General features: G+C 38.9%; 1 protein-coding gene across 1 annotated transcript in view; it reads right to left on the bottom strand.

Moving 5' to 3' along the window:
- Positions 1 to 15,556, bottom strand: part of gpc5a (glypican 5a) — a 131,505-nt gene that overhangs the window by 55,211 nt on the left and 60,738 nt on the right. The window contains exon 7 of the mRNA XM_074667099.1: positions 8,556 to 8,676. Within this exon, the coding sequence (XP_074523200.1) occupies positions 8,556 to 8,676 (121 nt within the window). The remainder of the gene's footprint in view (positions 1 to 8,555; positions 8,677 to 15,556) is intronic.

The following is a 15,556-nucleotide window of genomic DNA, read 5'->3' as shown; positions in this document are numbered from 1 at the left end:
TAATTAAAACTAAACTGTAATGGAAAGAAATGTCAAAACTAACTAAAACTAAACTATGATGACAAATCCAAAACTATTCTAACCTTGCTATGCACTGTATCAATTTTTGGATTGAGGATCTGTTATTGGAGAATTGATTTTGAATCGAATCGGGACCCTAAGAATCAAACAAAATTGAACCACCCCAATAGTCACATCCCTAATTTCTATATGGCAAATGCCATTGTTGGGCTTCATAGCACCCTTCAGAAACCATCAATTGTCAGTGAGAGCTTGCAATTGATGGTGTTGACACATTACAACTGATGTAAACTTTCTGTCCCTCTGCGGTAAATATTTCCCTACTCTACAGCTAAAACTCTAAAAGTGACTTAATATGCAGTCATAAAAGTTGAAACCCCTGTTTACAACTGTTCTACTAACTTTTGGTAAAAAACTACAGCAGCCAGTGGTTTTTAATATATTCATGACTGTTTTTTAAAAATGTATGTCCTGAGTATGCACAGCTGTGTTTGGGGCTGAGTCACAAACAAGGCAGAGAACTCAGGGAGTGTTGAGATACGTAAAGTAATGCCAGCTCTATCATTAAACCATGAAGCTCGACCTTAACCAAGCAGCTAATAATCTCAGCTGGACCACTCTAAAGTTTTTATGAGCAGATGGGATAGGAATGAGAAAATACTCACAGTGAACATCAAATCAACAACCGTGCAGCAGCACTGAAGCATTTTTTCTCCAACTTAAGTGACTCATCTAATGACCAATTACACAAAGGGGATTATGCTGCTGTTGCTAAAGCTGGGTTTTAATCATGGATAAACACATGCAATCATTTGAGATAAAGTTGTTATCTACAGGTATGCAGCTAAGCTGGATTTGTCTTTGAATGTTTTTTATTTAGTGGACATGGCTCTCCAGTGCACTGAACACCACAATGAGTGGTGAAAAATTATTCAGCTGCAGGCTTGGGGATTTGTCTCCAATCAAGTCTTGCTTGCAAACTCCTGACGTATCTGACTTTGCAGATTGCTCGCTAGATACAAACATGAATTAATCACACAAACTGAATTTGTTAGTCATCCTCAGTGGGGTAGCATGTAAAGAATCTCTAGAGAAGAGAATGATGGTTGATACCAAGGTCATCTTTGCAGCTTCACTCCTATACCAGTCAAATGTTATGATGTGGCATGCACATTTAAGAGCACAACAAATGAAATCTGGATATATTCAGAGTGTTAATCCTTTGGACGAGGAGGGGAGGAGACATGAATAATTCACTGGAAAAACTGCTGGTCAACCGCCACATCAATAGCTGGTAAATAATTCAGACAGAAGACTGGGAGAGGAGCTGCTTGCTCCTGATTTTGATTGAAAGACAGGGACAGAGCCTGCTTGTAGATTCTTGATGGGTTTTACCACATCAAGAGGAGAGGACAGGGCCGAGGAGGAGAGGAGCCGACAAATAATTCATAGGAAAGAGCTGCTGATGAGCAAGATGATGAAATCTGGAGTTTGTACTGCTCAGATTGCATGATGAATTTGTCAATAGCTGCATTTCTGTTTTGTGTTTTCCCGCGGTCTCGGCTCCAGAATAGCAATGATGCATTTCCATTTGGTTGTGGGGGAACTAGGAGCTCTTTCTGCACTTCAGTTAGTCAAGGTCAGCAGCAAATAAATGGAAATGGTGGGGAACATCTGTGATATGTAGATGAAAAACATGAAAATCAACATTTGCATGGACGCATCATTCTTATCCTCATAAAAATGCTCCGACAGTGATATCTTCAAAGTAATAGAATTTCACCTTTTGCCTTCATCCATATTTCAGGGTACCCGTCCCTCTTTTTCTCTGCCATTCACACAGGCAGTCTGCCATTCATGTACACATGCACACAGGCACACATGCTTTTAAAGTAAGTTTCATCACATTAATGAGCTGCACCAATACTACAGTGATTTATAGAAGTAATATACTGTGCTGGGCTCATCCAGATGTGCACACAATCACTCATGTGTACAATTGAATGAGTGTGCACCGGTATATGTAATTGATGTTTCTGGCGGTCATAAACTAAGCTACCATCAACCCCCCTCACACTCACACAAACACACTATTAATCCTCCCCTTCCACCCCGTATTTATTTACAACACATAAATTAAAAAAGAAAAAATACGTTTTTAAAGATCATCATTTAACTTTGGCTTCATTTTTATTTAAATATGACCCCCAGCTCCTTCTATAGTTACAGTAACAATTGTTCCCCCCACAGACTCCATGTTGTGTGTTCTGTTCAGCTTTACCGTGTGCTTCATGACATGCATGAGCAACAGCTCTAAAAAATGGAACAGCAGAGGTAGGAAATGTGAGGATTGAAGATTTATGTTGACAACTCAGGTCGTGCGCACAGGATGACACTTGTGTCGCACTTCAGCACCTAATGAGATGCCAATCAGAAGTATTTGCAAATCAGAGCCACTTGCAAATCAAGTCCCAATGAGATGATCATGCAAAGTAGACTCAAGAGCTGTGAACACACAAGCTGTTAAATGAATGGCAACAGATGTAACAGAGAAAGGTCTGCTACTGAGAACACTTGTAAGATTTCACCTTTGTTTGGGGTCACTGGTGAGGCGATTTCTATACTCTGTACTAATATAACCCTGTATACTTAAGAAATTAACCACTTAATTATCAGCTGTGAATCTTTGAGATGTAAGGACAGGCTCTATGGTACTCTTGGATACTTATGCCTCTAATCTGCAGGAGGCAGGAGCCATCAAGAGGAAACACACACTGTGATAAATGATTGTGCAAATGAGCGCATTATGTAACTGATTTGAGACACACAAATAGCAAAACAAAACACTTCCCTTTGAGAATCAGTTTGACCCAGTGATGGGGTGTAATTTGGCTTGAGTGTACTCGAAACATTGCTACAATTAATTTCAGCTTATTTGCATCTTGAATCCCCATAAAACCCCAACAAAACCTTGGAACAGTTCACAGCAAAGAGCAGCTCATTAAACACAAGATTTGGTTGATTACCGTTATGACTACGTACAAATCAGACAAGGTTTGTTTGTTTTTTATCCCTCTGAGCAGGCAAGCTATCAGTGTTGTTTCATTTTGTCTGAGTGTGCTGAAGACAGAGCAGGAAAAAAAACAGAAGGATTTGGCAAACAGCACTTGTGCAAAAGGGCAAATTTTGATTTCAACACGGGTGAGTTTTAACTTCAGAACTGAACTTTGGAGTGCTCTCTTTTTACAATTTGAGCACAGTTGAGGGCTAACACCACACTTTTTATCAATCACCTTCGAATGCAATTTTTACTCACTGAATTCAGCCTCAACGTGGCAAAAAAAAGAGAGAAAAAAGGTTGCAAATTGTAGAGGAAAAAGTGTAGCTTTATCTGATGATTTATTTGTCTTGAATCATTGAGGAGAAATCACCTGGTGTCTGAGGGCTTGATAAGACCGAACCTTTCAACTCCTTATCAGCAATTGAATGACTGTAGGAGACGAGAACTTGTATTTTAAGGGACTGAAGTGGACTGGAAATAAGGTCAGTACTCAGATTCATTAATTACTTTATGTATTAATGACAACTTTTGTGTTTCTTTTCTTTCTCATATATCCATGTCTAACACCTGTGTAAATACAGTAAACTTGCTGCTGTGTTTTTCTGCTTAATGGAAAAAATACAGATCCCTTTGAGCTTTTAGTTGAACTTGTTAATTAGCACTTTGTTTGTTATTTTGTAAGATTTTGGCACTCCAAACTGACTGATGAGCTGTTTTGGATAAGAGCGTTAGACACAAGAAAAACAAGAAAACTCATCAGTGTACTTAAAGTGCCACTTAATGTCACACTTACAAAAAACCTTGAGCCCCCTTCATTCAACAGGATCTATCAGCAACAGTCACAGATTTTTAAAACAATCCATTCAGTATTTGTTGAGATAATTCAGCCTAAAATAAAGTGGTGAAAACAGATAAATGTGACTAAATGTCACACATAAAACGATGAATGTGAGAGCCTGCTAAGCTGATTGCTAAATCTTTGCTCATCAGAATATTAATGGCTGTCATAACAGTCACTAATGTGACTTTTTTTTCCATCAATCCCATTATTTGTTTGCAGCAAAAGCTTTTTAAAGTGGAACCATGACTTAAAACACCCACAACATATTTAAGCCTGAATCGCCTTTGGTTGGTGTTTGGGTCGTGTTGTCTCGTATTAAATGCTCCTTTTGTTGGGTGAATTCTGTACATTTGGTTATGAGTCCATGACTGTCAGCTTATTATTTTATTTTTCTTGTTTTATTTTTGAACCTTTATTTTGTAGGCAAACAGTAGGAAGACAGAAAATGGAGAATTAGAAAGGAATTAAATCAACGAGGACTGAAGCTTTAAGATAATCTGAAATTGTCCTGACTGTGTGACAGATAGGTATGCATCCAACCTGTCTCTGCTTAAACTGTTTTATACAAAAGCTTTCATGTTAACTACTGAAAACAGATAGTGATTGTTATAGAATTTAATCAAAAACACATTTTAAGAAAACTCTTCTGTTGTAATACACTTCATTTTTGCTCACCCAGTTAGAGTAAAAATCAAAAGTCACGCTATGAGTGTTTTCTTGTTTCTTGCAGCGTATAAAGGCCCATTTGTACTTTCAACTTTCAACTTTATTTTATTTGTATGGCACTTTTCATGCTTCTGCAACACAAAGTGCCTCACAGAGGATAAAAACAAAAGGGAAGACCAGAAAAAACAAAACAAACAAAGACAAAGGAATACCATTAAAACCCCAAACCTCCCACCCCCACAAATATACCCACTGAACACGGTAACACCCACGCACATACATAGACATACATACCGGCACACACAAACATACACGCACACACACACACACGCGCACACACACACACACGCACACACACACACACACACACATAGACAGGCTGTTGATGAGGAGACATGGCTGGGCACCAAGATCTGAGGTGAGGAAAAAGCTACCTTTGGGGGCTGCGCACACCGGGAGGGGCCATGGCCCGTGGCTGAAAGGGGCGCCACCCCAGGGACCACCCCAGCCCAGGCAGACAGGTGGCTCCACACCAAGGTGTAGAGCTCACTAGCCACCAGGGCCGGAGCCATCCATGGGACAGCGCCCCAATCAGTGGGCCAAAAACAGCTCCCGGTGTGGCAGACCCCCAGGAGGAAACACTGGAGAACCGAGGGACTAAAATAGTAGATTGAGATAAAAGGTCTAGAAGCTAAAACTGAAGGAATAAAACAGTAGAGATTAAATAAATCTTTATCCTAACATAAACATCAAACAACATTGAAATGAAACAACATAATAGAACACCTTGTACTGCCTTTACATACGAAAATGTGTACGTCCTTTTTAAACATTGTTACTGTTACTGCTGACACACTTAGGGATGGGTACCGAATTAAGTACTTTTATAGGTACCGACCAAATTCTGTCTTTAGTACCGAGTACCAATTCATGTAACATCAAATACCAAGTTTAGGTACCTAGATGCATCTTTGTGACTGGGAGAGAGTGGAGGAGTAGGCAATTTTCCATACTGGTCATGAACACAGCATTGCAAGTTTATATATTCAGAAATAAATATTTTAAAAAATTAAAAAAGAACTTTGAGATTTTATTATTGAACAAATGAATATCTATTACCACATAAACACACAAAAAGTACCGAAAATTGGTACCGATGAGTATGGATAGGGATTGCAAGGTTACGGGTGTTGGTACTGTAGCGTTTCAAATGTAAAGGGTACCCATCCCTAGACCCACTGTTATGGGACATTTACGTTGGCATTCGTATTAAAGGATAATTTCGGTTTATGCAATTTTTACATTGTTTATAGAATGAAGTAGAACAAAATATTCACCCAGAAGGCTTTCCTGATCCAAGCAGTGTTTCGGGAGATATTTAGATCCAAAATCGTCCGTGTAATGGGATCCATCTGGGCATAGACAGCGCCGCTCCTAAAAATACATTAATCGTCCGCAAACACTTGTTTTTCACCAATATTCCATCATGGTCCGCTCCGAGATAGTCCTCTGTTGCAGCCTGTGTCACTCCAGACAGCGCTGTGTGGCTGTACTGACCTCTGAACTGACGAAGACTTTGTTTACGTTTGTGCCTCTAAGAAAGGAGTCAGCTCTCCAGAAAGTACTGCGCATGTGCAGTCGGCTCTCCAGAAAGTACTGCGCATGCGCAGTACTCTCTGGAGAGCCGACTCCTTTCTTTAAGGGGCAAGCGTAAACAAAGTCTTCGTCAGTTCAGACGTCAGTACAGCCACACAGTGTGTACTGTGGAGTGACACAGACTGCAACAGAGGAATAACTCGGAGCGGACCATTATGGAATATTGGTGAAAAACACGTGTTTGCAGACGATTAATGCAGTTTTAGGAGCGGCGCTGTCTATGCCCCGATGGATCCCATTATACGGATGTCCGCTGCACGATTTTGGATCTAAATATCTCCCGAAGCACTGCTTGGATCAGGAAAGCCTTCTGGGTGAGTATTTTGTTCTACTTCATTCTATAAACAATGTAAAAGCTGTATAAACCAAATTTATCCTTTAACCAATGCAATCATCTAGAGGGAGCAGCCACGAGTTAAAAGCTTAAGATAACAACAAACTCAAAAACAAAAATGGCAACTATGGAGGAGGTATTGCTAATGTACCTCTGAGCAGTGCACAAAAGACAAGAACGTCTTTGCGTCTCACCAAAGCTACATATTGGGTAGTAACGGCAACACTGACCCCAAGGTTTACGGTTGTACTGCTCCATTTGGCCCGTTTCTCTAAGCTTTGTGAAAACATGCAGAAATACAGATGAAATAAACGTAGAGCACGGGCCGAAGGCTCTGTCTGTATCCATGCATGACGTTGAGCATAAATGGGCCTTGGCCTAACCTTTTATATCCCTCACAGCCCAGAGATTTGCCTTTTACATGGTTGGGTCAACAGATCCTGATCTATACATCAAGCATTGTGACGAAGTGTCATGTTTCACCACTATGTGAGATAATACAAACAAGCTCATGCAAGTCTCATTTTGAAATGTGGCAAAGTTCATGAAAGGATGTAAATGCTTAAGACAGAAATTGAGCCTAGTTGAAGAAAAATAAATACAGAGGGCAAATATAAACAAAAAAATACCATTTAAATAGACAAAAAAATTTCCATCTGAGCGTTTATACTGAAGCTGATGAGAACAACAGCCCTGAACAGAGAGTTATGTCCTGAAATGTTTGAGACATAGATTAAGATTGTAGGAAAGATGGACAAAACTGACTTGTGTTTAGATTTGAAAATCAGGAGAGAGCCATGTAATATACAAAAAAATAATAATTAAGGCTACTGATGCTGATGAAGAATATAAAAATGCAAAAAATTCTGAAAGCAAGAATGGAGATGAACAGTAAATGTCACCAAACGACAAAGACTAATGCAAGAGAGAAGCATCCCTCACTGAAGGCTCTGTTCCCAGAAGATTATGGATGATTGTATAATCTTGACCTAGCTGACAAACATGGTTAGTTTCACAGAAGTTACAGAAAATCTTGTGCGGCAGATTAACAATTTCTGAGATTCAATCGCATGAAACCTAGTCTGTGAGGTTAAAAATGACAGAAATATACAGCATCACATTCAAGACGCAAACAGAGAGGAAGACGGTGAATGTCAGCGGGATCAGGTGCTCTCAGATGGTTATGATATAGATTTATGTGTCCTGACATCCCACAGATGGTGTGAATTAGTCAGGGGAGGGGTGCCAGCACGAGGTCAACGGAGATGACCTGGCCTTCAGCCCGCCACTTGGGAAACCAAAGCAACAGACATGTGAAGCTGCTGCGACTGCAGTGCAACAAGAGAGAGGCAGCACCAGCTGCTGTTATTGGAGCTTTAGGAGAGGAAGTGCTCCCATAAACTGCCCTAATCTCATCAACCTGAGAGATAACGGCACTGAATGGAGCTGCAGCTGCACAAACATGCATAAAAGCAAGATGGGTGATAGAAAGGCAGCATTGATTTTGACAAAAGGCAGAATTAATGATTTAATATGAAGACACACAAACAAAATCAAATGGCTTTCTAAATGAGTAAAGATTGATTTTTTTTCATTGCCTGGAGATGGTTTTTGCATCTGAGACTTTTCTATTAGCTGTTCTTCTGTTAGCTGGCACTTACCTTAAATATGAAAAAGGACAAATGAAATTTTTTAAAGAATTATTCAAAAGAAGAGGTATACAAGCCTTTGTAAGCCGCTGTTTCATTTCAAGGTAATTTGGCCGTGCCAGTGTATCTTGATGAACAAGCCCAAATCTAACGAGAGAGACTTAATGTTCCATAAAACAAAGAAGCACAGAGAATTAGCAGATTGCCTGAGGAGACAGATACCAAGCATCTGACAAAGTGAGGGATGAATAAAAACTTAAATTGGTTGGAAGGCTTGGAGGAAGAAACAGAGCCAACTGTAAATACAGTGTTTATAGAAAGATTTACCTGATTGATGTGTTTGAGTTTGTCGATAATCTGATTGATCACAGGGTCTGCTCCCTTCACTTTAACCTCAGGGTTGTCACTCTGAGCCTTGATGCCGTTCCCAACCACACGCAGGGTGTAGCTGTGAAGGAAAGATAGTGAGGTTATACGTGATACTCATTCATCTGTCAGTCATGTAGAATATAACATGAGAAACTTGCACTGCCCTTAGTATCTTACAGCAACATTTGAATGCTACTCTTGTCTTGATCTTCAATACATATTCAAATTCATTAATACTTAGGGAAATTCAGTCATAACAAATAGTCCTATACACAGCAGAGAATAGTTTTGCTTGATGAATATTAATCACCATGAATAAATGAAAAATATCAATTAGAATTGAAACATGCAGTGCTAGAAGTCTAGAGTGTGTCAGAAATAAAGCTACAGATTTAGAAAATAATCGTAGAGAATCTAAGATATAAACAAAAAGTGTAAAATCAGAAGTGTTCTCTCGCATTACTGAATAAAATGTTGGATGTTTTAGAATCACTTTACACAGCTGGAAATAATAATACTGCTTTTAAGAGAGAATCAAGTCAAGGGTGATGGGTGTTGATGACATACAACTTTGACAACATCCTCCCTTCTGACTCTAGCTCCACCCACACATCATCATCATCATCATCATCATCATCATCATTGGTCCCATGATTCAGTTTCTTGAGTCTGGTGGCATCCAGTACCCTTGGCCAGGACCCCACTGGTTCAAAGAACATCCAAAACCTCTTCCTCTTTATCAACAGCTTTAGTGTTTTTGGCATGGTCCAGTTAAGCAAAGTACACCCCAATTCACCAAGGGGCCTCCACATTGTCCACACTAACCCCCTGAATGGTAACAAGAGTTGCCTTAACCCTCCCCACATTATTGTTCATTTCACTGTTTATAAATTTTCCATTCAAATTAAGTTTAAAGAGAGGGTGCTGTGCTTTTCTTTTTTTTTTTTTTTTTTAAGGATTTTTACAGTTCCCCTGTACCCCTGTAACAGCTTTATATGATTCAAAGCTTAAAAATACCCTTATTTTTCTCACACTTGTATTTTAGAAAATCTTTATTTCAGCCTCTGTCTGAATCACTTTTTTTTAGCTGCTGTCTCTTTTAGGCTCCCCACTCCACACACCTCCTTCCTTCTGAGTGGCCAGCCTCTGCAAGCCTGTCAGGCAGAACTATAGGCAGACATTTTTATTTGGGGCCTGCCCCTCCAATGTGTCATGACCTAGTTAGGGGATCCTTATGTGATGACCTCATCATTTCAGCAAGTGCCCATTTTAAAACAAACTGTACCCAGTAGTTTATAGACAGATTCAGGAATGTCAACAACATATGCATAGGAAGTGTTTTGAAAATGTGAACACTTTTTGTACAGACGTCCAGCATCTTGACTTTATATCAATGTCGAAGAATGAGGAAAGCATAAAAAGCCCTCTTTGAAGAAACAAATACAACACACACAGACCTCCACCAAGCATATTGTGATTGTCACACAACACTTTAGTCCTACTTTAATGTTATACTCCCTTTCAGCAGACTGTCTGGTACAATTTGGTGTTAGAAGCAGTTTTGTACGATAATTTGTTACTTGACAGTGTTGAAAATTATGATGGTCCAGTACATATTTCATATTCTGAATCTAAGTTTGCAGAATATTGCCAGGATGTGGATCATACTTTTACATCTGTCAGAAATTATCGTGACCTTGTTTTGTATTCCTTTGCAAAGCAATCTGAACATTTATCTAGAGTTATATAGACATTTGGTGAAACTGGCCCTGTCTCACATTGATAAAGAATCCTCTAAAAAAAATCCTGGCTCCAGATGGTGATCCAGATCATCTCCAAAATGTGAAGACTTCTTTCATTATGAACATTTACTGAAAATTTCATCAAGATCCGTTTGTTACTTTTTGAGTTATGCTGTTCACAGACAAACAAACAAACAAGCAAACAAACAGACAAACTCTCCCAAAAACATAACCTCCGTGGCAGAGGTAATAAACCATACAAGGTTAAAACATTGATTCCTCAGCTTTTTAAATCATGTTTTTAGGGATGAAAATGTCTGCTAAGTTCCAAAAGTCAGTTTGAGGGGAGTTTTAGCTTTAAAACTTTCTTGATGATTTAACTCAAAGGCTCAAGGACAAAAAAAGGTTATGTTTGAATGTTTAAAAACCGCTAGTTTAAAATACTTCACAAAAAAGTTATAACCGCATTAGATCAGTGTGGTCAGACTGTGCTTTTTACTTTTCTCTCTCCTCTTGATATTTTCATGGTTTTTGATTTATCCTGGGACCCTTTTGAAGGAACCATAGCTTTAAATAATCAAACTTTAAGAGTGTAATATATAAAACATATCAGTAGAGGTGGGTATTTCCTACAAAGGCTTTTCATTTTTAAACATGAAATACATTTTTGTACATATTTTTCGCTGTACTATGTCTGATCTTTTGTCACAAAAGATACAAAGTTCAAAAAACATCAGAAATATATTGGGAAACAAACTCTGCACTCTCACACTGAATAAAATCTTATCTATTATCACGTCTGCTCTTGGGGACAAAAACTAAAAAGTCATCAATAATCTGGACTCACACAGAGATGACAGCACATTTCATTTGTGCTGATACTCCGGGGTTAAAGTGGAAAATGTGCTGTGAGGGAAACATGATTCACTTGCACATACACTTGTTTCTATGCTGCCAGGCTCAGGCTGTATGCAACCCATATAATAGAGTGTAAAATTGGCCCTACAATTGCTCATAGCTATGAAAGTATTATGGCATACTTTGAGTACAGTATGATCAACCATTCATTTGAGATTTGCGCCTCAACGTTTCAATGTGCAGCATTAATCCTTGTTGTAAAGCCGTTTATTGTTGTTATAGCCTGGTAATGGGCTTCGGTGCGGCTCAAGGACTTGTCTCTCTTAAGTTTCTCTGCATCGTGTCAGCTCTAATGACTCTGACCATGGCAGCCGGTGAGTGAGCACAATCCACTCACATCTCAATCCACGGCATATCATTTCATCAAACGAGCAGATCAAGGCAAAGTCAGGCCTAGCTGAAAGACCTGCGGAGCTCTTTGTGTGTATATGTGCGTGTGTTTATCAGTTGTGACAAAGCGCAGAAACCACAAAGTTGTTTCTCTGATGTCCTTTTGAACTTAAACATCAGGATTAGCACATTTAGAAAAAAACACGCCTAAAATAAAGACCTGGGCGAGTGTGTTGCAGTAAACACAAATTGGATTCTCTGTTCAAGCAACACAAGGTCAGACAGAAAAAAGTATGAATAAATAAAGTGCAGGAAGCATGGCTGCCTAATTTATTTAAAAGAAAAGGTGGGGTGCCAGAATTCAAATGTAGTCAGGCTGTCTGGGTCCTTCAGATGTAATTTTGATCATTTCCTGCCTATCAAAGCTCCTGAATGTGATTAATTTGAGGGGGAAAGCAGAAATTCAATGCTCTTTTCAAACTTTTATCAGCAGTCAGTATGTTATCATCACCTTTTTCTTTTAGCAGGCTTTATTGTCTTTCTCTGTAGCTCCTTGTCTTCCTTTTGTGTCCACCGTCTGTCTTCTTGTAGTCACGTTTGATAAAATATTAAAGTGAGCATTTCAAATCTGTCCACAACAACAGAGTCATGGTAATTCAGGGGGCAGCTGTTAGTGGCCAAAGTTTTGTTCATACCTTTACATTTTTGGGGGGGAAATGATGTCTAAAACACATGTGGTGGTTTTTGTTTTGTTTTGTTTTTTTTCTTTGTAATCTAATTGCCCTCTTCTCATGTAACAACAAAAGAGAGCTGTAAAAAGGTAAACGTTTGTAGTGACAAAAAAGGGAAATGCAGGGTCATTAAAGGTGTTTTTCACATCAAGTGTCCATTAATCACTCCCTAACACACCTGAAGACTGAAGACTTCTGCACATATGGATATTTATTCCTCAGACTGTCCATTAGTGCTCAGTACAATCTTCTGACAGTGCTAGACACAAGAACACAAACTCTGTCACAATTATTTGAAGAAAACATCATGTTTACAGCCCTCCGAGGCTTTGATTTGTGAGTTCTATCACCATCAATGGACCAATTACAGAGGGGAGAAAAGTTTTTGTTTGAAGTGTAGTTCTGAAGTTTGGGATGAGAAACTAATAGTCATGTCAGTTTAAGTGCTGGTGAAAAAAATCTTTAAAAAAAGAAACGAGAAATTGGAATTTGTAAATGGCTTATAAGCTATTGACGACTAGCACTCAATAGCAGTGTTTCTTCAAAGTTGCATCAAACTTGCCTTTTATTACCCTAGCATTTTTAGTGTTTGGTCTGGTTCAGTTTTACTTATTTAAAGCACTTTCTGTGGATTCTAAGTTTTTCTTTCTTATCATTTTCAGTGTTTCACATATAAGTATGTACCTGGGATAGGAAGGGAGAGTCTCATCTGTTTCTCAGTTTTGTAATTAAGGTAGTTTGGACTTAAATTCGATAACTGTTCTTGTGTATTTTAGCATTTGTTAAAAACCACTTCAAGAGACAGCCAAAAATCCAATTTATATTGAAATGTTTTACTTGGTACTATGTTGCCGCACTAGTTGTTCTGCGTGTCGACAAACTTGTTTATAAAAACCAAGAGCACTGCATGAGACCAGGGTATGAGATATTCCATTAATGCAAAAAGAGTGACAAACGCCAAAAAAGATCACTGATCTGAAAACAATCTGCATTATACTGTGGAAGTCAAAAATTTGCTATAGCCACCTTATCCTGATTTCATTTCTGATTGGCAAACAGTTATCTTATATATTTAAAACGTATGAAAAGTGTGAAAGTTTCTATAAAGTTACTTCACTTTTCTTTTAGCACTTTATGCAGTCAATTTTGGTAGCTGAGCAGTTCTTCTAATAAAAAAATGAATTTCTGTCACTAAAAAAATGTACCTCTTGACTCTGAAGCATCATATTGATATATATTAAACATATGCAAGCCTTTGATCATAAACACGCTGCTGGGTTGACCTTTCTTCTCTCAAAACTGTATAATAACTTCTCTCATAAATGAGGGAATTTCTCTTCATACAGCCAGAGTTGATATGGGTTGGGGTTGGAGACCTTTTGCTGCATGTTGGATTTTAGAGTTATATCACGCTGCATGTAAACAAGTTCTCAGGTTTCCCGCCTAACATGATCCCTCTGAATATTCTGTCTTCTTCTGTGAATACAAATGACCTCATCCACTAAAATCATGTGAGAGCAAAAATGAAGGTTCTGTCGGCTCTCTTCGGAAGGTGCCAGCGGCAGGTTGATGTGCTGGGACTAAACTGCACCTGCACCATATACTGGAGAGATGATCCCTCAGCCTCGAGCTCTGTTTTAATCCCCGGACACACCTGCTGAGATGGAGATTGTATGTGTAAGGACTGGAATGAAGATAATCTCTGTTGGGTCTGGTGTTCCTGTGAGAGTTTTAGGGGTATACCTGTTCAGAAAATAAATGTGAAAATCAATAGTTAAGGGGGGTTACTATTCCCTTTTGCACTTGTTGCCTTTGATACTCTCATAGATTATTTATAGTTATCATGAGATGTCATCTTGTGCAACAAACAGCAAAAAAATCTACTTCCTTGTGACCTTTACTTTAGTTTTTCCTCCTCTCTATGCAGTGTGATTAATAGCAGATTGAAAAGATTACATCAGAGCCATCTGTGCAGCATTCAACACAAAGCCAACATCTAGACACACATCTGTTCAAAAATAAGAAGTGGGTAAACCTGTTTTAAGTCAGGAAATCTAGAGACGAGAATGATTTTAGAGCTTTTAAATGTAAAGGGGCATACAAAATGTCATCAGAATCCATGCACACACACACATACAAGCAGCTCAGATTGCATTCAGTAAGCATTGTATTTCATGATGCCACAGGGATCCATAGCCTGAAACACATACGATCGTTTGTAGTGCGCTGCAGGGCTGGCACTGCAACACAAAGACTCTCAGGGGGTTGCAACAGCAGAAAATAAGGGTCTGCTCCTTAAAAGGTGTCGCGGATAGAAAACATTGATCATAGTCATCATCTATTCCTCAGTGTGAATAAAAGGCATACAGTAGCATCAAGCACAGCCTACAAGAGGATATCAAAGAGCTGAGTGATTGCCTGCGTCTCTGTGGACCAGCAGCAGGATCTTATAATCCATATCCCGCTCCCCAAAGGGACGCTTGGTTTGCATCTCATCTCTGCTCACACCGCTGTTCAGCCCCAGATTGAAAATTTCAATCATTTTATTCTTGGCTCTTATTCCTTTCTCATTCAACTATATTTGTATGTAAGTGCAGAAGCTCCATGTCTGTGAAACAAAGAAATGGGAGGCCTTCTTTGCCTTATTGCTCGACTTCAGCACAGAGTAGGATTGTGTGTCAAAGTAATTTACTTTGATAAGCATGAGTCTCCTCCAGACATCCCTCCACTCAGCCTACTGTAAGACTGTGTCTGTGCAGGGATTCAAGCTGTTAAGACAACTGTGGTGCTTGATTTTTCTTTGTTAAAGGCACATCATCTGAACAGCTTCTCTTTGACTAAGCTGTAATGAGGAATAGTTGAGCATTAGAATGTATTGTCAACGTAACTTAAAGAAAACACCACCTAATGACACACGTTAAAAAAAAAAAACCTGCAGGTAATCATCATACTAAAAAATACACATCCATTAAAATGTAAGCCTCTTACGGGACACAAGAAACTGATGATCATGCCACAATTGCTGCACTGGATGTCGCTTCCTGAGCCAAACCATCCACTTAGTGTAATCAAGGCCATGTTGGTCTGTATACAAAAGCTTTCTCACTCATCACTGGTGTACAGTGGATGTTGCATTTGAATTGTGTAATTCAGACATTTTAAACTATAATAATCAAACTACAATTACTGATGACAAGGTAAGACTGGATGATCTTTGAAGTTGATCAGAAAAACAAGA

Source organism: Halichoeres trimaculatus, unplaced genomic scaffold, assembly GCF_033239565.1.
Source record: "Halichoeres trimaculatus isolate MK-OKI-2021-1 unplaced genomic scaffold, fHalTri1.1 fHalTri1_scaffold_3, whole genome shotgun sequence".
NCBI lineage: Eukaryota > Metazoa > Chordata > Actinopteri > Labriformes > Labridae > Halichoeres > Halichoeres trimaculatus.
The sequence above is the reverse complement of the archived record's forward strand: the minus strand, read 5'-3'. Positions and strand labels throughout refer to the sequence as shown.